The sequence below is a fragment of the Varroa jacobsoni genome, unplaced genomic scaffold (assembly GCF_002532875.2).
Source record: "Varroa jacobsoni isolate VJ856 unplaced genomic scaffold, vjacob_1.0 scaffold_724, whole genome shotgun sequence".
Lineage (NCBI taxonomy): Eukaryota > Metazoa > Arthropoda > Arachnida > Mesostigmata > Varroidae > Varroa > Varroa jacobsoni.
Window position 1 is genome coordinate 298,048 of NW_019213626.1, and position 27,750 is coordinate 325,797.

General features: G+C 37.1%; 2 protein-coding genes and 2 long non-coding RNA genes across 13 annotated transcripts in view; 1 reads left to right on the forward strand and 3 right to left on the reverse strand.

Annotated features, from left to right (window-relative positions):
• Cht7 (chitinase 7) overlaps positions 1-4,469 on the reverse strand; it is a 107,347-nt gene extending 102,878 nt beyond the window's left edge. The window contains exon 1 of one of the 2 annotated variants that reach the window (XM_022837685.2): positions 3,624-4,469. In XM_022837685.2, coding sequence (XP_022693420.1) covers positions 3,624-3,626 — 3 coding nt within the window. In that variant the 5' untranslated portion in view covers positions 3,627-4,469. The remainder of the gene's footprint in view (positions 1-3,623) is intronic. The other variant, XM_022837686.2, reaches the window with a different exon arrangement.
• The window catches only part of LOC111263004 (solute carrier family 25 member 35), a 62,690-nt gene that overhangs the window by 3,113 nt on the left and 31,827 nt on the right, over positions 1-27,750 (forward strand). For 3 of the 8 annotated variants that reach the window (XM_022837693.2, XM_022837692.2, XM_086969406.1), the window contains exons 1-3: positions 13,102-14,477; positions 16,864-16,992; positions 24,780-25,439. In XM_022837693.2, the coding sequence (XP_022693428.1) occupies positions 25,374-25,439 (66 nt within the window). In that variant the 5' untranslated portion in view covers positions 13,102-14,477; positions 16,864-16,992; positions 24,780-25,373. Of the gene's footprint in view, positions 1-13,101; positions 14,478-16,863; positions 16,993-24,779; positions 25,440-25,878; positions 26,105-27,750 lie in introns of those variants that run through there. The other 5 variants (XM_022837694.2, XM_086969407.1, XM_022837688.2 and 2 more) reach the window with 5 other exon arrangements.
• On the reverse strand, positions 13,065-15,755 carry LOC147753131 (uncharacterized). 2 transcript variants are annotated; one of them, XR_015312104.1, is made up of 2 exons: positions 15,211-15,755; positions 13,065-14,566 (listed from the first exon to the last, which is right to left on the reverse strand). It is a non-coding gene; the product is annotated as an uncharacterized LOC147753131 (long non-coding RNA). The 2 variants fall into 2 exon arrangements; XR_015312103.1 differs by lacking the exon at positions 15,211-15,755 and adding an exon at positions 14,658-15,198.
• LOC111263007 (uncharacterized) lies at positions 21,002-24,762 on the reverse strand. Its single transcript, XR_002681972.2, has 3 exons — positions 24,670-24,762; positions 24,261-24,364; positions 21,002-23,711 (listed from the first exon to the last, which is right to left on the reverse strand). It is a non-coding gene; the product is annotated as an uncharacterized LOC111263007 (long non-coding RNA).

Sequence of the window (27,750 nt, forward strand, 5' to 3'; positions counted from 1 at the left end):
TATGCATTTAAGCCAAATCTAAACGAGTTTATAGCTTAATATTGCTTGACGTATGAATAATATCAAAAAGTTGCTCGAGAATTAAGGAATGATTATGTCAAAATGACTAGTGATTCGTTCACGTCCCAAATCAGAGCTTCGATCTAGATAAATAAATACGGCCATCAGGAATATACTTATAGAACATGGAAAAACAAAAAAGTGATACATCTGTTTCTTTTAGATAGTCTTAGAAACAAAGCGTAAGAAAACGTTGCAACTTAGGTGACATATTTTGTATTTCCGAATTATCTCTGTGTTCTAATAGTTTTTTTTTTAGCATTATGGGAATGTATTATGCTATAGACGGCTGCCTTAAAAGCTTTCGGGTTTATCGTAGAAGGAAAATTTTGAAGTCCTCCATAGACTCACTGCTTCTGAACTTCGTTTCCATTGCAGGTCGATGGGTATCAGCCACTAAGTTCCTATACTGTTATTAATGATTCCCTTATACAATTACGTGTACTGTTATTAAATGTCGACTTCGAAGCATATACTTAAATTTGGGCGTTGACCGCTGAAAACAGAGTACACATAATCCCGTGAAAACGCAAACGTTCCTCCTAACAAAACGTTTAGTACAATAATTTTTAGGGGATGAGGGCACTGAGAAGTCGCACATCTTTTTGGTGGATCAATTTAAGTCTCGTTCTGCTTAGTATAGGACTAGATACATCCCAAATATCGTGCGGTAGTTAGTTTTAAATTAATTTCATTACGATTTAGAAACTAATATCGTTCATATAAAGGGTGGGGGCTGTCACCTAGTAGCTCAAAACGCTCACCAACTGCCATTCTAGACATACAAGTGTATGGTACGCTGTTAAATTATGCCGTCAGATCACTAGAAATACCACTCGTTGTCGGCTATGTCTTGACCGACAGTTTGCATATAGAGAGGCGACGCTGCGCCTGTTGCGGGCTACTAATGGCTGGATTTGTGCCATAAGCGATTTAGATTTGAAACAGAGCAACTGCCGCAGTAGTCGTAGTGGCGTCCTTGAGCTGCTAGTCGCTCGGTGCTGCTTCTTCTTCTTCTTCAGCCACATAGTGGTAATGTCTGCGGGTGATACTGCTGTCAATGCTATTAAAGCAACTGTTCTTTCGTTCCTCTTGTTACCGACAGAATGGCAAAAACGGCGCTGATTGGCTATTAGACAACATCAACAACAACAGCCAAAACATCGATAGCAGTAACGGCAACTGGAGTCTCCGAACGATAGATAAAGACGGGTCCAACCGACGTGGCCAAACCGGCTAACGACGTTCGGCGGGGTACCTCTCATATCAGATGGCTACGGGAGCCGTTTGGCTCATATCATTCGCTCTAATCCAGTGCCGTTCGTCGATTGTTGTTTTACTCCGGTGGTCGATCTAGTTGTCGCTGTGCTTCGCCATATGCATTTCCCCCTTCTCATCATACGTTGTCCAATGCCGATCGGCGTTATTGTTAGGGTCGTCCGATTTACCTCTAAGAATAGTTTCGGACATGAGCGGATGTTATAGTCGCGATGCCGTATGCAAGCACGCCTTAGGATTTGTTTCTGGTTTTATTCTTAAGCCTACTAGGTCGATAAGAGTAATTTATGCAGGTTACTCAAGCTTGCAACCGATAGATAATATATAGTTAGACGTCGGTATGACTAAATAAATGGTCATAGATGATGTGCATGGGAAAAAACCGACAAACGCCTAACTGTTAGCCGTTACTACTTAAAATCCAAGAAGATGTCCTACGTTGGATGTCCTATCGGCAAAAATAGTAGACTATCAAATTGGTTTGTGATTTTTAGCAGCCAATAGTTACATTCGAAGCTCATATGTATTTACTTGTTTAATATCTACATAATAGCAACATAAGCGCCTACCCGCTCGCGCTTATGAGAATGCATGTATGTAGTTATTTTTTTTTTATTTAATTCCTGTGTGTATCGCAAAACTGTATACAACAAACCATGTTAACAAACAGCGTAATTCGACGATCTGTAAAAACTCCACGAGCCATGTATAAATTTTGCGCATTCGAAAACGTTAGCGATAACATTATGATCTGGACTGCCATCCAATTTCCCCTGCTGAAATATACGTTGAAATATAAATGATCGACAAAAGAAACGAATGCTTTATTTGAGCTGACGGCTTTCTGACTTGGTCGATCATATAAGAGAATATTTATTAAGATGACATTAAATACACTATTGTTATCTTGTGAATTGAACGCAGGACCCTATTAACGGTGCTTCAAGATTTCTTTCAAAATGATCGACTTTTCTAAAACATTTTATGCATTTCAAATATATGAAAGCTTTCGATACCAGACGAGCTCGATTACACGCTAGAGTTCAAGCACTTGAAGTTGGCTTACATATCTAAATCCGTTCGTATGCTCTTCAACAAGTCGGAATATTTGCATGTATCTACCACCTTAAAAATGGTTTCAAAAATATTCGAAATTGTTTTAGGCTCGGATTTTCGAAAAGAAAACTCTCAAAGAAGCTACTGTCTGTCTGTGATAAATCGGGTTGAGCTTAAAGTGTAAAAGACCTCTCCATAGACCGTAATGTTAACTGTTGTGTACGACGCTGTGCAGTGCTGATGGTGATATCGTTCGGCCCACATATTCTCAAACTCTTTATACTACTTTATTAGGAATTTGTTTTCTAGCTTCTAATTAAAAGTTGTGGAACTTGCTAATTTCACTCTATAAACTATAATAGAATTAGCATAAGTGTATTTTGCGAACTTTAGAGCTGACGCAAGCTACAGGTTTTGCTGCCTAAAGCGCAACTTAATACATGCAGTCAGTTATATAGATCAGCGGATATTTTTCCAGCTACTTGGATATGTAGATTGACTTATACATTAGATCACTTAACGTAATAATAATACTACTCCAGGACTAAATAAATCTCTAGAAGATCCCTGCTAGACCGTGATGTCGACACAGTTCTCGAAAAAAACTGCGATTTATTAGCGCAAACGAGATAGTATAATCGTAATAACTTTCTATATTTTTCGACCAATTGCTGCAGATGTAATAAGAACAAGCAAAAACAACTGCTATAATATCTGGAAGGGTGACGACTGCTGCAAGCATCGTTCGTAGCCCGTACGAAAAATGCTAACTGCATAGGCATCAAACGTTCCATTTTTTCTCATGCAAATTAAGATAATAGGGACGAACAAAATCAAGCTTTAAAAATCATGTTTGCTTGCTCAGTTATCTCTTGATCAAGATCTCCATTGAAGGTGGATATTTACAATTGATATACACACCGGCATTTGTAATGGCCGTTTCCAGGAGGAACTGTGGTTGAGAAAAATACATATGCATGTATTTACAGTTATTAGGTGAACTATAGATTAGTCGTAGATAAATCATGCACAACCTTCTGTATTTTTTCATTGCACACGCATGTTCATGTATTACAATGACTTTGCTTCCGGTCCATTATTATTTGCTACTGTCCCATAAGCGATACTATATTTTTTTTATAAGTCCGAAATTAAAGGTATCGATGCGAACGTTTTACTCATACGCATAAGGCTTATTTAGATATGATATTTATCTTAGTGACACTTACCATGTTCGCAGATTTGTTCTTATAGCGATGTACGAAAATCCCTTATGTGTTAAACTTGTATCCTTTTTTTGGATTATTGCTCAGTATACTTCCTAGATTTACCTGAGCCACTATATGCTCCCAAATTTTCAAAAGAACTCGGGCTTACGTATCCTCATAAAGAGCACACTTTTGTCAACTAGCCAATACTTTTTACATACGGGGCTACAGTTATTTGACACTATTTTGAAGTAGCCTTAAAACTAATTCAACACTATCCGCTCTAGCAAGCACTGAAGCATTCTCAATTCCGTTCGAAAATACCGTCATACAGAAGTATGGAGCACTAATCGTTGGTGTGAGCAGCCTGGCCGTATAAAATACAGTCCCAGTAGTAATCCTGAGCAGCGTCTCCCCGTTCTGCAGCTATACGGTGTTGGGTCTATCTGATTTCTAACCCATCAGATGCAAACGTGGACGCCAATGGATCAGGCAGATGGCTGTTGATCTTCGACGATGGTAGCTCGACTAGACACTCTGTGTTTGCTTGCTACTTGCAACAACAGCGTAACACGAGCCCCCAACAACGTGGTGGCTGTTCGTTACCCGCGTGTGCACCCGGCACAGTTTTGCCCAAGAGTAATGGTGGCAACTGCCTGTGTTGTGTTGCTAGTGCGGCTGCTCATTCCGGGGCCACAGTCACCAGGATCCCGCAGACACTGGTCGATAAGCGGGCGAGGAGAGGGAAGTAAGTCCGACTTTGCCTTCTGCTTTAAGCGCTCGCTCCCGCGGTTGCTGCAAGAAAAGCGGACCGCCAGACACAGAACCGCAGAACCACTAATAGAACTACTGCAACGATTCCTCAGCCTTCTTAGACCTCTTCGTTTACAATCTGTTCCCTTCGACACCATATACATCACTTTACCCCCGTACCCTCTCTTCCGCCAGCTAGCCGAAGTTGGGGCCACTCCATCTGGTAATATACTGGCAATGCAACGCTGTATAGTAGACGTGGTAGTAGAAAAGTATATAATTTTATCTTTTGCTTCATAACAGGGGAAAATTCAGCTGGGGTAAGAAAGGGTGAATAAAAAGAGGATATTGTCAGTTGGCCTCAGATTGAGTAAGTCGAGATCAAACTAGGAAGTGCAATTTCCTCTGATCAACGTCAGTGTAAAATTACTTTTTTGTCGTTTGTGCTAGAAGCTTTCACAAGCACCTTTTCACTTCTCAAACAACTATGCACGAAATTGCAGAGAGACTGTCCACATCTTTTATCAAAAAGTTTATATAATCATATGTATAGTGTAGAAAGCCCAAAAACATACAGGCAGAGCGCGTGCCTCAAGGGGCTGCGGCACTGCTGTAACTGATAAGCTGAATAATCTTGACCTTTGTTAAAACCTAAACGTATTCAATACATATCAAATTTAACTCCACAGCTTCCAATACACTTTTCGTTATCTAACGATGTTTCTATATATATGAAACGATGTTTCACGTGAAACTATATAGCTACTCGTTTGTTTTTCAATGTTTTTAATTAACGTATAATTTTCAGCATATGCAGTGACGTCTGATGGCTCAACAAGTGCACATCACAAAATAGAGGTAATTCATTGTGTCTGTATGTAGTTTATAGAGGAAAAACAACTGTAAATCAGTATTTGGCTTGTCTATGTTGGGTATTTATTACAATACGACAAGCAAGCAATACGCTACAATCAAATCTACATAGGTACAATGGAAAAATAAAACCCTGTCTTCCTTTGTAATTATTGCCACTTGACTCGCCTAGTTTGTATTAAAAACTATAAAGGAACAATCATCTGAATTCCGTTCTAAGAATTAAAGGAATCGGAAGTCAGAAGAAAGTATAATAGAATGTTGACTGAGTAGAAGTTCAACTTCGAGATCATTTAAGCCTTCCGAAAATGTGTCTATTCGACGCTTTCGAAATATTTTTGACTCTCGATGGTTGCACCTGCGTGTAAAAAAAGAGTCAGCTTCGGATTAGACATCTATCGCTTTGTAGCTTTTCGAAACCTGTTATGACATTATAATATATGTAATAATTTGCAAATAGAGGGTCTCGTAGATGAAGATTACCAACAGCTAAATACTGTGCTTCAAGAATGAACACTTAAAGTTAAGAATAAAATTCAGTTTAATTACAGCAAAGCGCTTGAATGCGCGAACAGCTACCAGACAAACTAGAAACATTAAATATTGATGTCCTCTCTTTTAGGTGGATCGGAAGTCATCCGACTAAGAAAACATTTTTGGTAAAGGTGTTACCAGAAAAAAGTCTCCGAATTCCTATCTAAGGTTCCACAAAGTTCAAAGGATGAAATAAAGCGAGATATTGATCAATTCTAAAATGTCCTGTGCTAAAGTCAAAAAATTTCTGTTAATAATACGTATTAAAAAATCCTTGAGTCGTGATGTCGACTCATATAGAAGTTCAAATAACGGTTCATATATAAGAGGTTAGATGCATTTGACGCCGGTCGTAGCCAATACAAGTTTTATGATTTTTATTATTGAAAAGCCCGATGTTTACATTCGTTATATGAATTCTAGTTTCCCTGAAAGTGGTTTGTTCTCCTCAAATATGACGACACTTTGAAGTGATGTTATTGTGTGTTAGATTATGAAACCGTGTGTCTTGAAGATAAAGTCTCGAAATCAAGTCGAACACAAAAATATATGGAAAACTTTATGAAAATCCTATTTTTAATTGCGAGAAGTGAGCACCGCGTCCCGTATATGAAGGGCCATTTTGTGAAGATACTGACTTTTAATATTGCTCATTTATTCCAAAAAACAATGATTGCAAATGCCTGTTGAAATGAGGTTTCACATTATGGGAGCTTTTCAAGGGTAAGATTGCCTATTAGCGTTAATTACTAAACATAGAGGAAATCTAAATCATGGCAAGAAAGAACAATAAAGGGCAGTGTATGTGTATATATATCAAATTACTCATACACATATATATATACACGTATAATTTTATAAGGTTCATATCTATCAATTATCTATTTATTACGCTTTATTCAAAAATTAGTAGGTCGTTTGAATTTTTCTGCTATTGAATGATGGCTTATGATCCGCATGTTTTGCTAAAAAGAGCGAGATTTCTGCTCCACACAAACGGAATTGCATAATAGTCTGCTGCACTCTTGAGTAAAGTTAAGTAAGTATATGTATTGAACGTTCTACGACGTTTCTCAAATAGAGCAGCAAACATGTATTAGGTTGTATGAAAAAAATTAAAGCAAGTGCTTGCAAAAACCAGACACTGAATAAAGCTGAAATAAAGTGGTGGTTCAAGTATACTGGAAACGGACAAGAGCCCATCGAAAACGATCCTTATAGTGAAAAGCCTCTTACAAGGATCACGGTCGGGAATGCGGAGAGAGTGTACCTCATCTGTGCTAACCGCCAAACCGCTGCAAGGGAACTAGCAGAAGAGATCGAGATCTAAACGGAGTCATGTCAGATGTGACATGAGAACACTTACGGCAAGGTTTGTGCCGAAATAGTTGAATATCCAGCACCCTGTAGAACTGTGTCAGGAAAGTTTTTTCCATTTCTAGAAAAACTAAACTTACCTCGCCGCGTCATTGCAAACGACCATATGCGGCTGTGCGGCTGCAATGCAAAGACCAAGACGCAGTCCTCTAAGAATTAAACTCGAACCCCGACTACCTATCCAGGCTTAAAAAAGCTTCTCATGGTTTTCTCCGATTGTGGAGGAATTAGCAGTTCATTGCAAGTTGCCGCTGTCTGACTTAACGATTACCTAGGAATACTATCAAAAGTTTTGGGAAGATTACGCTAGACTGTTCAACGCAAACATGCAGAACTATAGCACCGCAAAACCTGGGTCCTCCATCACGATAATACACCGGCCTATACTTTACTGCTCGTACAGTAGTTTTTGCCAAAAAAAAAGGTGCTGGTTTTTGTTTTTTAGCATAAACTCAAGTATTGAGCTGCGTTGCCCCACCCCCTGTTTTCAACGAACCTAGCTCCTAGCGATGGCTTCTAATTTGGGGGACATGTTTCGACATGATAGAAGAAATAAAACAGAAACCACTGAACTAGGTCTATCCCAGGGATTGGACTTGAGGATTGGGAAAAAGGGTGGCATATGTGTGTATCTGGCAGAAATTATTTCGACGGAGACAACTTGAATTGGGTCAAGCAAATAGATATTTATTAATTTGGAACACACGCTTCATTCGTTTTTGAAGAGAGGCTTTTATGTATATCACTAAAATTCTTCGGCTCTTTGCATACCCGACCCGAATAGACTCCTTCAAAGTAACGGTATTGAGCCGAAATTTTGATGAGTCGCTAGAATTTTATCTTGGGAAGAGCTGGGCGCAAGACGAAGCCAATCGGATGAATACTTTTTTAAAATTTATTTTTCCCACAAAACGTAACGTTTATTTGGGGAAACCGATCGATTTTGTTAAAGGTGCATATTGATAAGTTGTATATTTTTTTCAAATTTAACAAAATGGACACAAAATTACATATTAGAGAACATGTTCGATTTTTCTTTTTTTTACAATTAGGGGTAATTTTTGCCTAAGTGGTCTATAGTTAATGCAAAATTTCACTTTTTCCAAGTGTGTAGATATTTTTTGGGAGGGCAGGATTTTCGCTATAGGAAGTGTAACACTAATTTGGTTAATTTGCGGAACGTTTGATGAAATTTAAACAATCTCAGCATTTTTGTTTTTTGCAGCAGGTTTGTATTCCTTGCTTGGATGAATACCTTTTTTTGGATGGAGTTTTTTCCGTAGAGCATATTGTAAACTTGGATGAGTTGATCTTTTCTGGCGATTTGCTCGACAATCGTTAGTAACTGGTGAAAAGGTTTTGTTGGAAAGTTATTTCATTTTACGAAGTGTAAAACTAAAAAATTTCGAGTTTCCCCAGGGCTGCAATTTAACCGTAAAATAATTATTTATTCAAAAATAGTTTATAGATAATGGATTATAAACCATCTCACATTCATTAACTTTGTAGACGGTCGTTCTGGTGAGACAATTGCTTTTTTTCTATAGGCCGGCGCGATAGCAAAATGGTTAATTAACCATATTGGTATATATAGTTCATATTTCTCGAATGGAATAATGTTTTTCCAGGTGTTCCAGAATATGAAAAACGGAAACTACCGAAGAAGGGCACGGGATCTGGGTTTGGTAAGATCTTAAAGTGGCGCAACATGCTCGGTTGGAGACTAATTTCACAGATATGCAGATAAAAGAACATTCGTTTGGCTTTGCTGAAGAAAGCGAGGGGCCGTTGGCAATTAAGTAAGAAAAAAGATTACATAAAACTGAGCTTATATAAGACATTCTGAGGGCAAGATTAGTTACTGCTTTCAATGATATGATATATGCTATGCTACAACAGATCAATTACAATAAAGCAATAAGGTTACTGAAACGGTGATAGAATAACTGCATCAAGGTAACAAAGTTACCAACAGAATGTAAAAAACTTAATTTATCAAAGAAATAAAATTATCCTGACAAAATAGTTACAACAGGATAGCAGAATTGATGCAATAGGGTACAAGAAAGAATACAACCTGGCACCGATCCAAATATACGTCTATAATAGAGCAATAGTTTATATTAAATAGAAGAATAGAAGTAGTTGTTTTTTTATAAAGCATGTTCTTGATTTGGGCCAGTTTTAGCACTTTAATTAGACAACCATTGAGAATTTTTTAAGAAGTTAATACAGAAAAACTGTTTGTTTTTTAAACTTTGCACCACAGACATTCAGAAATATTTTTTAGTGTACAACTTTTTTTTCGATTTAACAATAAAAATGAAGATTTGTACTTACACGGTAAATCATTGCCGTTCATATTATTTGACTACTCGAATAGATTTTTCGAGGAAATAGTTTTCTCTTTCATAAAACCGTGTAATGGTAATTTATTAATTTGCGAAGTGATTGACGAAATCTGAACCATCTCGGCATATATGGTTCACGTTTCTTAATAGATAATAGTGTTTTCTTCGAAGAGCCTTTCAAAAAAAGAGTTTTCCATAACGCGCAGTGTTATTTTGAGCAAATTTGTCAGACAACCAATGAGATCTTATGGGATATTCATACCGAAAAGTTAATTATCTCTGAGTCCTTAACGGATGCAAAACTGTATTTAGATATGATTTTATTACTTTCAGTGTGAAATTGGTAATGTTTGCCGTAATCTTTGCTAATTAATGAAGTATGAATAATCTCGGTTTTCATTCTTCAACTCCTTTTTAAGCAATCTTTTCTATGTACGCAAGTCTTCTGGATTATCTCTGCGAGGTATATTGTATTAAAGACATGTCCCCACTAGGAGTCTAGCCATGCGACGTTTCAATAGCCCTGTAGTACGGCATGGCAGCCGCACAAAAAGCTATGAACTTTTTTAGTTTTTTTTTTTCTTAAGTTTCTTGTCCCTTGCTGTGCCCTGGTTTTCTAGTTAGTACTATACTAATAATCACTCTCGCCAACCCTAATATTCAACGTAGCTTGGTAGCAAGCTCATTGTTTACGGTTATAATAGCAACTCACTTAGAGAGGTGTGTATATGCCACCCATTTCTAACTGTATAAACACTTTCACTGAACGGTAATTTTTTTTCTAAGGAAGCTTTTCGGTTAATTTTCGAAACGCTAGACCAGTACTGTCGAAATATTTCAATGGTGGAACGTATAGTAGGATAACTGCAATTATATAACTGTTGCCCTCCTGTTGATCGAGTCAGGGAAATAAGGTTACTGTGCCTGGATAGCTACCATGAGATAACAGAACTGATGCTGCAGAATCCTAGTAGAATTGCATGTTTATGTTAAGTTGGATGTTATACTAAGCGAATTAGCACAACAAGCTCGAAAAAAGACTGAAAAAAGGTAACGGGTAGGTAGGACAAAGTAATAGCAGCAGGGTAACTGTTGTTGTATACACAGGATGAGTTAAATCATCGATAAAACAGTCACAAGCCGAAGCTCTCGGGTCCATCTGGTATAGTAATATATATATATATATATATATATATATATAGACATTTTTAGAACCTCCTTGTACCCTAACTTACTTTATCTGTTGATCTTTGTGGCGCTACCGAATGAATAGCGGGTTCATGAATGTACTTTGTACGTGGTATTAATGCTGATAAACTCGTCTATGTGTTATGTTCTTGACGTTACTATTTCGGAACTGCATTATATCCGCGATCATGGACCTTGGTTTTCGAAAAATTGGTACCGCATAGAGCACCAGTTAAGACTAATTACAGTCCTGGAAAATCATCCTCTCTTCAACAGCAAAGCCATAAATGCTTACTGCGTACATGACTGGGTTCGCCCGAGGTAATAGCCTCGGGACGCTTTACTCCTGACCACCTTTCTTCAAACAAATATCAATTAGGAATAGATAATCCATTAAATTTATAATATATACAGATAACATCTTAATATACAGTTGTAACCAATTTAACTTATAGTAGTCTTTTGTCTCGTACGGATTGTGGATCAACAAACAGAGCGTGATCCAATTCAGGTGAAGTAGACGTCTAATGGAATACGGTGTATCGCATCTGAATGGGGAATAGTTGCAATTCGTAAGCAATTCCGCGATTTCGGACACTGACCCCCCCCCCCAAACGCAATATAATTTGAAGTGCCAGCATCACTGCACCTCTTCCAGGTGAAGGTAACACCAGCAGTTGTAACTTGTAGATCTGCTAATAAAACCTGTCGTTCATTTCGTCTCTTTCAGCAAAGTTTGCCTTTCTATAAAAAGTCATGAGTTCCCATGCTTCTACGAAAAGCGTGGCTAGTTCTCCTTTTTAGCAGATATACCGCTCCTTGTCAAGGTGCTTTGGAAACACCGATGAATCAACACTGTTATTAATCGAAAGACGGCAAAATGCTTGATACCAATCTCGAATGTTTCAATACGAGGGCAACACTTGATATGAAATGAAAAGATATAGTTAGAACTTTATGTAACCACCAAATTTTGCCATGTATGCGTTTCAAAACAAACCGGTCCGACTGGAATCTGCAATCTCTAGTGTCCATGATATTGAGATAATAATTATTGAAATCTGACGCAATTAACAAAATTGGTAACAGAACTCAGACACTAATCGTAGTTTCTCATTGGACAAAAACACATATATATATGGGTATATTCAATTTACTCCAATTTAAATTCATAGTGCATTCTTAAAGTTGGGTGATCACCAAATATAACTCCAAATGCTTTGAAGATTTATTATGCTTATTTTTCATTTACCGGGGCAAACAATCCTTGTCGTAGCAGGCAGTTTTCCAAATCACTGGAGGCTGCATATATAGATGAGATATTTTTTAGAAAGTAGGCAGGCCCTTCTTGCTATGATATGATCTTATATTGTCTATTGTGTGTCGGGTTGAAATCTAGTCCGTATTATTATTACAGAGTAGAGCAAGTATTGGCTAGTTTTTGTTTAAAAGTGTAGTAGTTGGAGTAATCTTGTAGAAATAAATTTGTTAAAGTGTATCTTACAGTGACTATGAGTCACAGGTGAAATAGTCGAAATATATATTCAATTAAAAATCAAAAGAGCTATTGAAATCCCATTGTGGGTCTCGCCAAAGACCCGCGGAGCATAACTGAAGAGCTAAATACTCTGAAGAACATAAATCCGTCGAATTTATCATGTGTTCGATGATTGGCCAACAATGTGATGTCATTAAAGCCTTGTCCCGAAAAGTTGTTAAAACAGAAACATGAGACCTCGCAACAAAAGTGTCTTGGATAGGTGTTGCAGAGACAAGTACATATTTCAACTAAGTGTAATGAAAAAAATAACTTTGAACGATTTAAACTCTCGTTGAAATACCGTGCAAAACGCTCGAACAAATATTGGCTCAGACAAACTACGGACTACTGCAAAAAAACACAGAGTGAGGTCGCCAACATGTTACAGCACCATTATGCATACCTAAAAATGTCAACTACGGAGAGTACACGGCTGTGTAGGAAGTCGCTGTTTCTCTTATGTTCCTTGATTTCCCAATCAAGTTTAGTGCCTAGCGTGGTCTTTAATTGAAAAGCTAACGGAAACGCATAACTTCCCCCGGAGTCACTGAGTCGATGTTTGCGGTAATTTTATGCTTACACTTTCTAGGATCTTTGGCTGTTCTAATTTCAGTTTTTATATGTATCGCATTTATAGCTTTGTCTAATACCGATATTCTTAATTTATTTCTGCACTCAACATTGCTTATCTCAGAAGTCCGCTCTGAGCCTTAAGGTATCATTCATTTTCTGTTCTTGTGCTTTTTTATTTTGTTAGGTTAGATACGGAGTGCAGCCTCCGTTCACACGTTTCGGCGTTTGTGAGATCCGCGCTAGATAAAAAGAAAATAAAAATAATTTACGATGTCCAGTCTAAAAGCACGCCCATTTTATTAGCTTTATACGTTAAACAATCTTATTAAATGTCGACATAACACCACTCCACGACTGTGCAGCCAGTGGTATTCGCAGTTCTGTAATAGATTCTATCTATGAAAGTATTTCACTAGTGTCTATCTTTTTGTACGACTTTTCGAACGTCTTGTAGCTAAGACCGTATTACATGTTGTCGAGAATCAATTCCAAGAAGAAAACACAGATCACTTTAAGTGACCTCAGTCAGTAATAACGAGGTGTTAGCAAAAGACATGTCTAATACAAAATAATGTAAGGAAAAGACAATATAGTTGACCAGATATACACCTTTGTATCTCTGTTAGGTTGTATTAATTTTAGGTGAAAAAAAATAATTTAGAGAACTTACAAGGTACCTGCTAACATCTATGCTATATCTTCTCAAAACCTGCCTTTTACATCATGGCAATTAAAAATGGGAAGTACACTGTGTGGGTTGCTTTTATAGAAAACACAGTATTTTCTATTGAAACGAAAAAAAACCTTAGACTCACTGATAAGGACAAAGCGCTTTATAGAAGACTGTACTATTCTACTAGGAGGTAAAAGCTTTGCTACCAAATCGCGATAGTGGTGACAAACGTTTTTTTCATCCAAAGTATTTATCTGTGATAGTCCACCTCGATAGTTACGAGAAGAAAAGTGAATCATTATTGATTTATTATGCACTCGTCGCCTGTGGGTTTCCTTTTCCTGGCTGTTCCTGGAAGTGTTCGAGTACTAATTACATCGCCAACCATTTTTCGTTTATAATTGAGTGGATATGTTGGCAATTTTATTATAGATAAGTAATATAGCACCAAATGATTTGCTACGTTTAGCAACTTCACAATTTAGTAGTCACAAACAATCTACACTAGCATATATTGTATTTTTTGTATTGTAATTGTAATTGGGTGTATTCTATATACGTATAGTTTCGCCTATAAACAGCATTCTATTTTCTAACTAGGCATTTGCTCGCAAATCATTATATTATTACTATTGTTTATACTATAGTTTATTATTACTATTATTTTACTAACACAATTCGTCTCATCTTTGGGCATTTTATTCGTAACATAAATATTTGGTGTTAATCGGATGCTTGCGTTGGCGATATGGCGCATGTGCAAAATGGTATAATGCTTAGCGTCGCCATTTATACCCTCTGTCGTTGAGTGTTCATCGTGCATTGGAACGCTGTTCCAAAGATACGTTTAGCTGATTTAGGTGACGGACCGAGTGTGCGACATTTGCATGTCTGACAACCTTTTTGGCCCAGAGATGATGTGAGAGTGTTTACCATTGTTACTAATGAGAAACTTCTGTGCAATTTCAGCTCGTTTTTGGCTAAGGCGGTGGCGCAATGATTGAACGCTTATGGTATTTTCATTCGACTCTTTTGTTTGATGCCTCTGCGGATCGACGGATTTTTTTTATTCGCCCTGTGTATTGCTGGATGCTGGTTCGCCCTGTAAACAAAGTGACAAATTATTTGCTTGATTATTACATATAACACGCGATATGAATATAACTAGTAATCGTTGTCTGTTATCTGATTACCTCCAATCTCTGTAAGAAATCCATTGACTGTACTCGAGTTGGCTGTACTATCAGAATTCTTCAATCTTTCGTTCCCTGCTTATGTTCACTTGTTGTGAGCGTTCCGAGGCTACTTGTATAACGCAATAATGGTTTGATTTTCGTAGTTTCTTCTTCTGTGTCCCTGTCGCTGAAGAAACAACTCACAAACACATTTCTGCAGATGGCGCTCCTTCAACTTGTTTTGTTGCTCGCAAATTTAACAATGCTACGTGATTACCGTCTTAATTTGGTGCACTCTTCTTGTTTGACGCGCATGCCTTGACTGAATTTTTTCGATAGATACCTCGGCTGTAAGACAGTATTTCCCTGAGTTTTCCTATGCGAATATCGCTTTTCTTTTAATTACGTTACCAGTTGAATATTCCGTCCTAGTACGTCAAGCTGAGAGAACTCGTTGCAGCTATTTACAATGATCAAATTGAATTTGTTGTCTTTCACAAGTATATCTTAGTGCACTATTTGCCAAAGACATTGTGGGATGGGATTGATGGGTGATAGTTCTGGTCATTACCTCTGTTTATACGTTTTACATCCATTTATCAGATCCTTTGACACGGCTAGACGTAACGCTATGTGCTACGTAAAATTTGTGCGTTTGACGAAAAATTTTCACAGCTGATAGGATGATTATGCTGAATCCTAAATAGGATTCCCTGATCTTCGATTGGTTCATCCCAAACGCCCCAAAAGGAAAATGTCTCGGGTGGAACGTCTTTTTTCTTCATTGGCACACTTTGCTAAGCAGCTAATTAGCGTTTGCGTTAATGAACTTTGTGCTGTTTCTAGTTTTGTCTGCTATAACAGTGGACCTCAGTTTCTTTAAGTAGCAACCTACATACATAGGATTGCTCTTAAAGGACGTCTGCTAAATACGTCTGCTATCAAGAATATTTTTCCTGATATACACTTCACCGACAAATCATTTTTTTTTAGCTCGAGGCGCACATGTCGAATTCTTTGTAGACACGAACCTAAGAATATACTTTAAGATGCTTATGCTCTGTGTGTGGTCGCATTTGCAATTAGATTATATGCACCATACATGATGCAAATATGTAGTTTTCGAACCTTTGACATGCTATAAACATGGCTAGAAACCTCTTTTCTATGAACGAGTAGTTTTTTTTTTCATAATAATTGATAAATGAGGTGTGTATGTTACAACTAGTACCGTACGTGCTCGCTTGCGTCCGCTATAAGGTACTTCTGGCGAAATACTAGTGTCAGTATCTTTGTGAGCTTCTGCTGGATGCTTTCAAAGCTTCCTCTTAATGGCTTTACTATAACGTTTCTGAATGAATTTATGGGTGGACTCTGTGAAACCTAGGCATAGGCTAGGTGCATATGTAACTCATGCACCCGAAAAAATTCATTACTTTCTTAACGTATTTAGACGCCAGCACGTCTAATATTGTCTTGATTTTATCACAGTTTGCCTTTATTCGCCTCCTGCTTATTATGCAGCATATAAATTTTACTTCTGATATTGATAGCAAACATGGTTTACTTCTATTGCATCATAGTTTTATTTGAAGTCTTTTTAAAAATGGCTTATAGAGCTTAATAGTGCTATTCTATAATCGCATTTGTTGTGTTGCTATTTTCTTAGGGAATTATATTATTTGCCACTATAACTGCGCTTTTAAACCCGCTATATGCTTCTACATAGTATATTTCGGGGTCGAAGCAGTTGCTTGCGGTATCCTACAGTATTGATGTTGCCCTATGGGAATTCGAAAATAGTATAGTCTCGATTTCCAGGGTTCATGCCATTTGTCTCTGGTGTCTAAGATACTTTTGCCATTCTTAGTTGAGGGAGTGTGTCATTAAAAGTAGGCATGGGGTACCCTGGGTTTTATATGACTTTTAGAGCTTCCAGATTTAAAACTATCATTAATACCCGTCTAGATCGATGTATGGCCACAAGGATGGAAACCCACTTCATTAAACAGACCTCTTTTTTGAATGACGCCGAGGTTCTCGAGCTTCACAATTTACTGTTGGCTCCATAACAACTCTTAGCATGGAATATCGTAGCGGCTTAACTGGTCTTAATCCCCTGTCAATACTGGCTATCGCTTAGAAAGCTATCCACCCAATCATTATCTTGACCAATGACCACAATGACTCTTTCTACTTGATTTTTAACCTGGGTGAGTTTCAGTTTCATACAGGTGTTCCCTGACAACAAAATTTCCAGCTTCCTAACCGTGGCTTGGAACTTCACTGCTCGTTGCACGCCATCCGCGTTGATGCTGACCGTTGTTAATCCTGTGGTCATCGACCGTGGCAGGTAGAATATTTTGAGTATTCTTATTTAATTGTCGTCAATATACAGTTTTTTTAGCTTCTTTTTCATATTTTAACACGTGTGAAACCTTGTGACATTGCACGTTACGCACTTTTTTGTGAATGCGAAATTCCTCTATTCCAGCGCGACATTTAAATTCCGTTACCCCGTGTGTGATGCCCTGGTTAGCGTTTTTTTATGTCTTTGTGCTCCATTGGACCTCACAGCAAAGTGTTTCCTGATGGCTTTTTCTATAGCTTGCAGGGTTTGTTCGCAGCCTTGGTATGTTTCTAAGGTTTGCATTACCATTCGGTCATTAGTTTCTTAGCATCGAGAAATATGCGATGCGTAGCCCCGAAAGATGGTCAATGCAGGTGATTTGTCTGCAAATGCTTTCTTCGTAGACGCCATTTTTGGGTACTTAATCTGTCCCGGAACTCAGAAAAATTGCACTGTTTCTCGAGCTGTCGCTTTCATTGTTTAGCAGTTGTAGAACTCAAAATTTTTGGGGTCGCCATTTGTATTGCCCTTTGAATGAGGCTAGACAATTTTTTATCTTCTAACTACAACTTTTTGTTTGTATTTGTTTGGAGTTATCATTTTCTGCTCTCTGAACATCACTATCAGACTGTGCCACGTCGGCCTATGATCGTTATCTACTAAAGTGGCGATGACAAAAGGATGAATAGCCACTGATAAATGAGTGTCGTTAATTTATTGTACAGCCATCGTATGTGAGTTTACTTCCTGTCGAGTATTCAGATACTAATTATGTTGCAAAACACGAATAAATACGCAGCATTATGTGCCGAAATAATTGATGGCGTAAACTTCTTTTTTCATCTATCTTCAGTTATCGGTGCAATACGTCCATCGAGATGTAATATGGAGATCTAGTTGCACAGCAATAATTGCTTCTAAGCGAGTATCGATAAGATATCGAAGTACTGCACGAACAAAACTTTCAGGATGCATATAGTAGGCATGATACCTGCGCAAGACTATATTGCCGCAATATTTTAACCTATTAAAGACCCCAAAATACATGTTTGTAAATATATTGTAGAAATAGCTGACTTAATCCGAAGAACAAGCAAGAGGTTCCATATTAGATTAAATACGAAAAATACATCAACACGTATGCTAAATCACTCAATAAAATCTTGCCCTAAAAAACTGTAGGAGCCTCGATAATAAAAATCAGGCGCCTCTAACACAGTCTATCATAGTAACGGAGAACAAAGGGGCTTTACATAAATTTACATAAATGGGTCTTAGTTGACGAGTCCTGGTTGACGAAACCATTTACTGCAGCCGCCAGAGCAATCGTGCTCGTTCACGCCAGATTCAGGCCACTATTAAGCATAAACTTTAATAACTGTGCCTACGTAAGAAAACCTCTACACTAATTTAGTAGTTTTAGTAGCACAAGTTCCATTGAAGAGAACGTGATGGGTTTAAATTTTCTTCTTTCGTTTCGTAATCTATTCTGCCTCCACCGCATGGTTTACATGAGACATACTCCTTGGTATTATCGTTTTTGGAGGTTTGAAGGATGGAGAACGGAAATGTGAAGTTGCCACTTTTTAAACTAGAGATTTACCCATCTTTTTACTTATAGATAAAACGAATCAATCAGCTGTAAAGGAGGCTTTTAGTAGTTACTAAGAAGATATGCATACATCGTATCTTATGGGCGGCTTCTGCCGCCTTTTTATTTTTTTTTCGGAAGTTAAAACATATGTGGATAATTTTGGTTCTAGTTTTCCACCCTCTCTCTTGAACATATCTCTGCAACGACAACTCGGATCGGAATTAACCCTAGCTCAGCATCGAGAGTTCATTGTAAGGTTATCTAAATAAAACGTTTGCTTGCCGTCTAAGGACTTCCCTCTGAGCCAAATGAAGCAAATAATAACCACATGCCTCCTCATTAACCCAATATAACCATCAATAAAAACTAGGTCTACCAGTATATGTCAAAGCGACTCTTTTGAATATATTTTTTTATTAAATATTAACGATGGGTAACTAGTAATCTTATACACCTTTCTGGACTATTTGAATGACATTATGGGCACTAAACGACCTTTTTTAGGCGAGAAAAAAGGCTCCAAGGGAACACTTATTTGCAAATAGGTTATTTATAATAATATAATATATATAATAATTATTATAACTGAAAAAGTGTAGTGTTGTTAAAAACTGATTGTCTTCGAACGTTTCTCTTACGAATACTTGTGGTTCCACGTCTCTAAGAAACGATTTAAAAAATCGTATCTGTTACATGCACTAAGACTCGATTGCACTTTTCCCATGCTCTTGGGTTAAGAAAAAATTAATCATTTCAATGAACTTTTATTACTAAAGTTGTGTTGTTTCTCTGAAAGGACGGCCTTGAATTGCAAGCGCAAGGATCCGAACTCGAATGCTTAAAATAAACAATTTCAACTTAATCTAACTGTGACAAGCCTATGGAATCGAAAAATTATCTGCGTTGTTCTGCCCGTAAGCTCCGCATCTGTAACTATGAATTGCACTGTGCACGGCTCACATTCTGAGGGTAACTGAGGAAATCACTATTTTTCGATATAACAACTGCGGTTTCCTGAGACGAGGCCGACAGCTCAGAAAGTCACAGTTGATCTAGTTGCAACCGATACGATCGCATTCACTAACCAAAAAATGCTCTCACTTCGTCGTGTGAGTTAAAAGTTAAACCTGAAAGGATTAAAAGTTGAAATGTTAATCGCACAATTTTTGCCGTGCGTCGCCTACTATCTCGGCTACCGTGCCGGAGTGTTAGAAAGTAGGAATCAGCACTCTAGTACCAGCATTCATAAAAATGGCACAAAGCGAGACTAAATGCCCTGGAAAAGAATAGCCGCACATTCTGTGCGCCAGAGAATCATCCTTTCAGCATATCCCGGAATCGCCTGCACATTATATATGATATGTTTCACAGACCATTAATATCCCTAGCATCTGGCGATTGTCTCTGCCTTTTTCCACATTAAGAAACGGGGATGTTTGTTTCCAACATTGAGAGCAGCAACGGCGCCGGCCAAATGCATGAACCTCAATAAAATCTTTGGAAAGTTCTGCTTAGGTATCCTAATTATGTCTCATTCATTATTACGGTGTCGCATATAGATCATACGAAGCTTTTGAATGGCTAGATCTGGGCAACGGGAAAACGAACGCTGCACCTCTAAAAACTGACACCCCATGACTCTTTTGTCAATATAACTTTAATTGCGCATTGACACCAACATACAATACGCCTAAGACTCTTCTCTCTCAGTCTTTGGAAAGCAGGTATCTGCGCTATGCTTAAAACACCCAGATCATTTTAGTTGACTTGTTTCTGCTTGAGTAAAAATACTTCAGACGTGTACATAGATATATAAAATACTCAGCATAAAATCAAGCTCCGTCTCATAACCTTCAAGCAAATAGAGAAAGTAATTTTTTTTTTCATTTTATGACATCTGAGTACTCTTTTATTGCTTAAACTTTGAAAGCATAATATACCTAATAATCTCGACAGTATTCTCAGTTACTACAATCGTCATTATTATTAATGATAGTTATTACCAGATCTGTAACTATCTTCGTATGCCTCTTAATGACACCATTCTAAACTATTCTAAAGTAGAGATGTTTTTTTCCCTTTAGCTATTTTTCTTCTTAACCTCTGTCACCCAGATCGATTGCTCCTCACTGTCTTTCTAAAACCATTTCTTCTTCTCGGAGTCATCCGTTCGTTGCAAGCCTAATATACGAACTGTGACATAATGCGCCCCTATAAGGTTCCTGCACCAAATCGTAGCGTCCAAATATGACTATTGTGTGGTCAAAACTTGAACAGACAATACGTTGCTTAGTCACGCAAAAATAATACGGAGACAGTGAACAAAGGTGAGACAGATTTGGGTTGAGAAACTGCGAATATCTCTATCATACTTGGTACTGGGTGAATGAGCATTAAGCTGTAGGATGCTTGCCGAGAACTCTATACGGTTACAAAGTAAGATCGAGTGTAACTTACTGATGTTCAAGTGTACGCAAATGTGTGTTTTTTGTATTCGTCGCAAATAATTTTTGTTAATTATTATTTATTTATGATTCAGTAATATCGTGATTTTGGTGTATAGTCAATATCAATCAAACCGAGTGTTCTTCTACTTTACAGCGGTGTGTCTATTTAATTCATCTAGTTCATATATTTTTTAAAATTGAATCATGTTTAAAAGATAGCGCCAGGATGTCTAGAAACACAAGTGAGTTGTTGGGGCATCTGTAAGCGGGCGTTTAATGCTAGCGTTCCAGCGCTTTTCAACGGCTCACAATCTAAAACAGTAAACGACAAGTAAAGGGCCAAAGCTAAGGATAATATGGAGTCTCCACAACTAGTACTGGATAGTATAAATTGATGTTCGTCACCAAGGCCTCTGTTTTGGTACAGAGTATTGATAGGATATTTTAAGATGGTACGGTAAAAACTAGGAAAAACAGTAAAAACAATATGTAGGGATAATGGTTTTCATGCGCGTAGAGGAAAAATGCCCAGTGGAATACTTAATCACGTGTAGCAAGTTAAATTGCGACGAAGACAACAATTGAAACAAGGACGTACTAGAGTATTGGACAAGCAATAACTCGGCCGGGAATGATTGCGTTCTGTTGGAAGCGTTGGCAATACAATGCCTCAACTGGATGATTATTGAAGGCTTCGTCGATTTTTTACAGCCCTTTGTGAAACACCTTTGAAAAAATCAACTGTTGATACTGAACAATCAGTTCACGAAAGCCACGTAAGCATTATTTCTGTAATGAGAACAAAATAAGCTGTTGACTATTCCACTACATTAAGCTCTAAGCGTTCGAAGTTTCAGTATTTTCATCATTTAAAAGAAAGTACAGTACGGCACTAACCAGCTGGATGCTAACTTACCCTAAAAAAATAACGATTTACCAGATACCTCACTTCGTAACGGAGTCTATGTTGCAGGCGTAGAAATGTGCGTGGGGTGTGTTATAGGTTTCATGTCAAAAAAGAACAAAACACGTAAAGCGGGGGAAGAGAATTTGAAAATTTGGAATACCTTCTCTAATTTGTTCGTAGTATTGAATAATGAGGATTCAGGCGTGTATGGATGAATTGCATAGTTTTAAAAAATAAAGGTCGTAGTTCGCGATGGTTATAATGCATTAGGCATTCATAATAAAATTTTTTTGTTAGTAATTATGCTGGTTTTTCTGTAGCTGTATTTATGGACATTCTTTGATTAGAATTGTATAAAAATATGAATATCGACGTAGGTTTTCTCGGTATCGAGAAAAGTAAAATGACACAAGGGAAGAAATAATTTGCAATAATTGCCGCGTAGTAACGAGATATGCGATAGATATCACTAATCGTATGCCACTTTTGGTTTCCATGAATCCAACTAAGTGCGTACACACGCGCTTTTTTTGGAGTGGTAACGTTTTTAACGTAGCAAAGACAGAAATGAGTTTTACCTTGAAACTACAGTAGCGGAGTCAGGTTGCCGCATAAACCCTACAGTCGATGCTGAATTTGCTATTTAAAAATCACACGAGCATGAATTTTTAAGTTCGAAAATTAATTTCGTCTATGATATTATGCGCGAGTGGATAACGGGGTGTTAAGGGATATGATGCAACCACGTCTCACAGTGGATAAATGTCGCATGATTTGAGCGGAGATAAAAAATGTAAGCATATGGACACGCGCTTCTCTTTTACCTTACGGTATAACTGTGACTTATTTTAATAAATAAAAAAATTGAAAAAGTTTGAAAAGCTTACAACTTAATAGTAATGTTATTACGATTTTCTAAAAGCTTCTTAAATTTATAGAAAAAATCGAGCAAATTTTTTTCAGAAAGTTTGGAAATGCTCGATATGTTTGAATATTTTAAAATTTACGAAGTATTTCAGGTATGCTTATTTGGCACGCGAGTGACAGCCAGGAAATAAAGTAGAATATTTTTTTTTATCTAAATATAGCTTCCCGTGCCTGTCTTACTTATTTTGATATTCTGATATTCAATACCATCGCTGTGTGCTGAAGCACTGCAAGGACTATCGAATGCAGTAGTAGCGAAAATTCTATGATGAACGCACTTAAGATTGAGGAAAGATAAATACAACCTTAAAGAAAAAGTATAACTATTTTTTACTTTAAGCTTAAAAGGCCGATTAAAAAAAGGATGTTTCAGATACCTTTTTGATTAAAAAAACATATTTATTTCGTTACCTAAAAGCACACACACACAACAAAATCGAAATGAGCCAAAAGTTCCGCTTCATAGTCCAGTACATTTCGTCAAAGAAAGACAATTTACATGTATGAATTTTTATTAAAAATCTATTAGCCTATGCACTAAATATATTTAGTGTTGCTCTTTATTCGAGCCCTGTGTATTTTCCATACAAATGTATCGCTATTTCAGTTTTAGCAGATTTAAGTGATGTCCTAATTTGAATTAGCTAGCTAATTTGAACTGGCCAATGGGGATGGTTTCAGAGGAAAATACAGATGCGCTTTGTTTTTCAGAGTAGTAGAGAATGCCTAGTAATGTCAAAATAACAGATCAAAATGGTAGAAGTTAGTAACATGTGTTGATCCAGACTTAAAAGTACGTGATACAATAGAAAACATCACTTGGGTTCTAAACTGGTTCTAAACTCACCTGTAAAACGCACGAGGTAACTTTATTTTAGCCGGATGAATGAGCAATATCTTAACACTTTGCCCGTTTATAAACGCCATAGAAAACATCAAAATATTGACCAATTTATATTGGGATATGTTGAAAATGTGTTTTTTGGTAAAGCGAAATTTTTTTATTACTTGAACCGCTGCTAACTATTTATGTCTAAATCGATAAAGCTATAAATATTCGTATAACTTATTCAAAATCTTTGTTTCTCAATAATCTTAGATATTTTTTTTAGAAATCAAAGAAATTTGGATACGCTGGACGGAAGATTTTAAAATCTACTAAGAATCATCCTTATCATCACTATTCTGTGGAACATATGTTATACATGATTTTTTTTTTGAAAACAGAAAAGAAGAAAAAATAAATTAAACAAACAAACATTTTCACATGATGGTTTTTCTGATTTTCCATAGCGAAAGTTTGATGATACATATGCTTAAAAAGGGTAGTTGCTAAATATGATAGATATCATAATGGCGAATACTAAAAAATTCAAATCATTGGAAGTTTACTAACCTAAGGAAGAGCATGAGAAAATTTTACGCTTAAGATCAAACTCCCAATTAGATAAGGTATGTTTCTGATGCCCTTTTCATCAATCGCTTGTTTTCGATCGAAGTCTGAAATGCAAAGATGGTACAAAGTGAAGAAATAGTAATCAATTATCTAAATTGCTGTACGGCTTTGGTTGAATGTTCGTACGGTAGTTTCTGCCATTGCTTGATATTGTTCTTAAATGACCCAACCACATTGTAAACAACACAGATAGAATGTTATAATAATTCATTATCTCTAATGGACTTTGCTGGAAACAGATTCCTGCATGTTAATCTAGGTATCGAAGACATTGTGCTAATTTAACTAAGCAAATTTCTTAGCAAAAATAACGTTTGAAATTATCCGTTCAGTTTATGTAACCAGTTACCCGCGGATATCGACTTCCTTAAAACGCCATTCACGCGTACGATTTAGTTACAAACTTTTTCATCCTACTGCGAAGTACTGTTGTGTCCCGGTTCTGTTTACTTGTTTTAGGAGAGGGTCGAGGGTCGCACTGATGCTCTCCCAACGTGGCTACAACACTACGATTACCAAACCGTTCAGCTGTCTGCTCTCTATCGTGTCCTCTGAATAGTCGTGAATCAGCTGAGTGAGGCTCTAAGTAATGCTCTGAACATTGTACATAATTGGTTTCGTGCGACCAATAGTATAGTGATTTTGTGCAAAAAAGAACAGAATCATCTAGATCTTTTAAGACCTTTAGGAACTTTAGAACACGAACGTTCAAGTTGTAACAACGTGTCCCGTCGGTACGCAATCGGTAAATACATGGGATGCCAGAATGTCGAATTTAAGCAAGGTCGGGTACTAATATTAGTTTTTCCTAGCAACCAGGAATAACCCCCAGAAGGATTTTTAATTGTGTTCCACTATAAGTTTTTCGGTAATTAATGAAAACGTACTCAGTGAAAAATCGTCTGAAATAGTGCAATATAAGTTTTGTGAATGCGAAAACATTCTAAATCCTAATCACGATGTTAAAGCTCACTGTGAAAATGTAACCTAAGAAAAAAACAAACAAATTTGATAAAAGCAAGTCACAAGCGAAATAGATTAAAGGACCCAAAGATGGGCGTTCAAGGCCGTGTCATAACTCTACGAGATGAAGAGGGACGTGAATATACCACACAACAGGTAATGTACTGCATTGTTCGTAGGTAAAGGCTATGTAAATTTCGGCGTATTGTACGCAGAACCCGTTGCCTGACACTACTTACAGAGGTATCCAACCTCGAAATGACCTCGTTTCTTTGTTAAATCTGCTGCTAACTATGCGAACTAAATAGAATTTGTAAATCGTACTTGGTAAAATGTTATACGTGAACGTAGCATCTTTTATTTACGGACATATTCCAAGTCCAAAGGGAGACGTTGCTTTTATATGTAAAACACATTTGAAGAACAAAAAAATTGTAACAGATAGCCTAATCTTATGGCACAAGTTTAGTTTTTTGACAAACAAAGAAATTGCTTTATGTGCCAACCCACAAAATGCCGTACCAATCGTTAATACAGATTTAACCTCACGCTGGCATAAAGCTTCTATGTACTGCTTGTCTTTTATCTAACCCAGCCTAAAAGTCTTTCGAAAACTTTCGAAGCCTGGAGGATACGTATGACTCAAAGCGTGTAAATAACGTCAACCTATTGTCACGCAACTAGCGCTAGATCCAACGCATAAGCTGACATCGCAGGAACTTTCTTCGGAACTTCTTCACTGTTTGCTCAACACTAATATTAACATCACATCCAGGGGTAGCACAAGCAGAAATCACTATTTGAGCAATTCGTTGCAATTGGTAATTACTTTTGTGTTTCATTGTCGTTCCCACGCCTCATGTGCTGTTCAACGGCTTTTATTTCCTTAGTTCTTTCTAATACTTTATAGTACACTCGACTCTTAGTATCGTTCTGTAAGCAAAACGTTTCGTCATGAGCATTATAGTCTATACTTTTGACATAGCATGTGTAGCACTCTTTACACATTCGTTTCCATTAAGGCATGTTTATCAAACATATTTAGAAGTAATTGATCAGCTTCTTTGTCAGTTTCTTTATATCTGAGAAATACACGCCTATAAAGAGAAATCTGGTTTAATTGTGCGAAAACCCTGATGTAAACAACGCATGGCTTTCGGTGACTGAATTTTGCCTAAAAATGCTTTCGCAATTTTAAATAGCATACTATAAACTTGATGCCGCTTATATCATACATAGATAGTCAATCGTACGGGAGTAAATAAAATATAATTTATTAATAGCTGGTACTTAATGGTAAAAGAGTACTTTGAGATTACTTTCTTGGTCGTTGATATAGGATTCATTTATCTTTTTTCTATATATTTTACATGTTCACAGCTGCGCACAGCTTTTTTTTTAAAGATATTTTCAATGCCATATAATGTACCAAATTAAATAATATTTTTGTGCGTGTATCAAATAGAGTACTGTTTGTGTGCGTTACTTTCCGGTTATTCATATATTAGTTACGAATTTCAGTGATTTTCAGCTGCTGACAATGAAATTCTCAGAGCTGAAAATCCAATCAATATTATATAATAATATAATTTAATATATATCCAATCTGTATCCAATATTTATTTAAAAAAGGTTTTCTATTAACTTTGACGTGTCTTGTGGTTGCTGATTAGTTACAAGACAAGAGATCATCTAATGTACATATATGGGTGAAACAAATTTTTAAAGTGTATTCTAATTCTTTGGGGACGAATTCTGCAACTAACGTTTCATCTTGATTAAGGAAAATACTTTCTGTCACGATCGAAGACAGCATTTTTATTTATAACTGATTAACTAGGTAATTATTATATTGTATATTAGAGTAACAGCGAGGTATTAAAGATATATCGACATGTGCAACGCACAATATCGGCTAGCTATGCTAGCATCTTGGCAGTTTCCAGTATTTACGGTGGCCACCTGCCCTAGCGGCCTGCTCTACATTCGATAGGTGCACGGAATAACTCACTTTAACCTAGGCGCACTCGAAACTCAAGACTTATATTCAAGTCTTTTCTCTCGTCCTTACAAGCGCTCCGATTTGCTCATTGCTTCGAACACCAAACTTCGATTTCAAAAGCCAACGCTTTTAATTAGTTATTGCACTCTCTAATGAGTATTGTAGAATTCTTGAAAGGGCTCCAACCCGCCTTATTAGGTGTCGGTGCGTCGCATCCCAATTTAGAGAAAAAAAAAAACGACTTTTCGGTTTTCGTAAAATTGATCGGATATGTGCAGTGAACCGTATAGATGGAACCAGACAACGTCCATGTCTGTGTTCGATGTAGATTAAGCGATCTTTCAAATAGGTGAGGTGCCGTTTGCCCGTGGGGTTTCGTTAATTGCGGAGAATCAGTGCCTCGTTTTCGCTACATTCTTAATATGCATTAAAATCGGAATATATGTGCGATGGCTTCTTTAACAG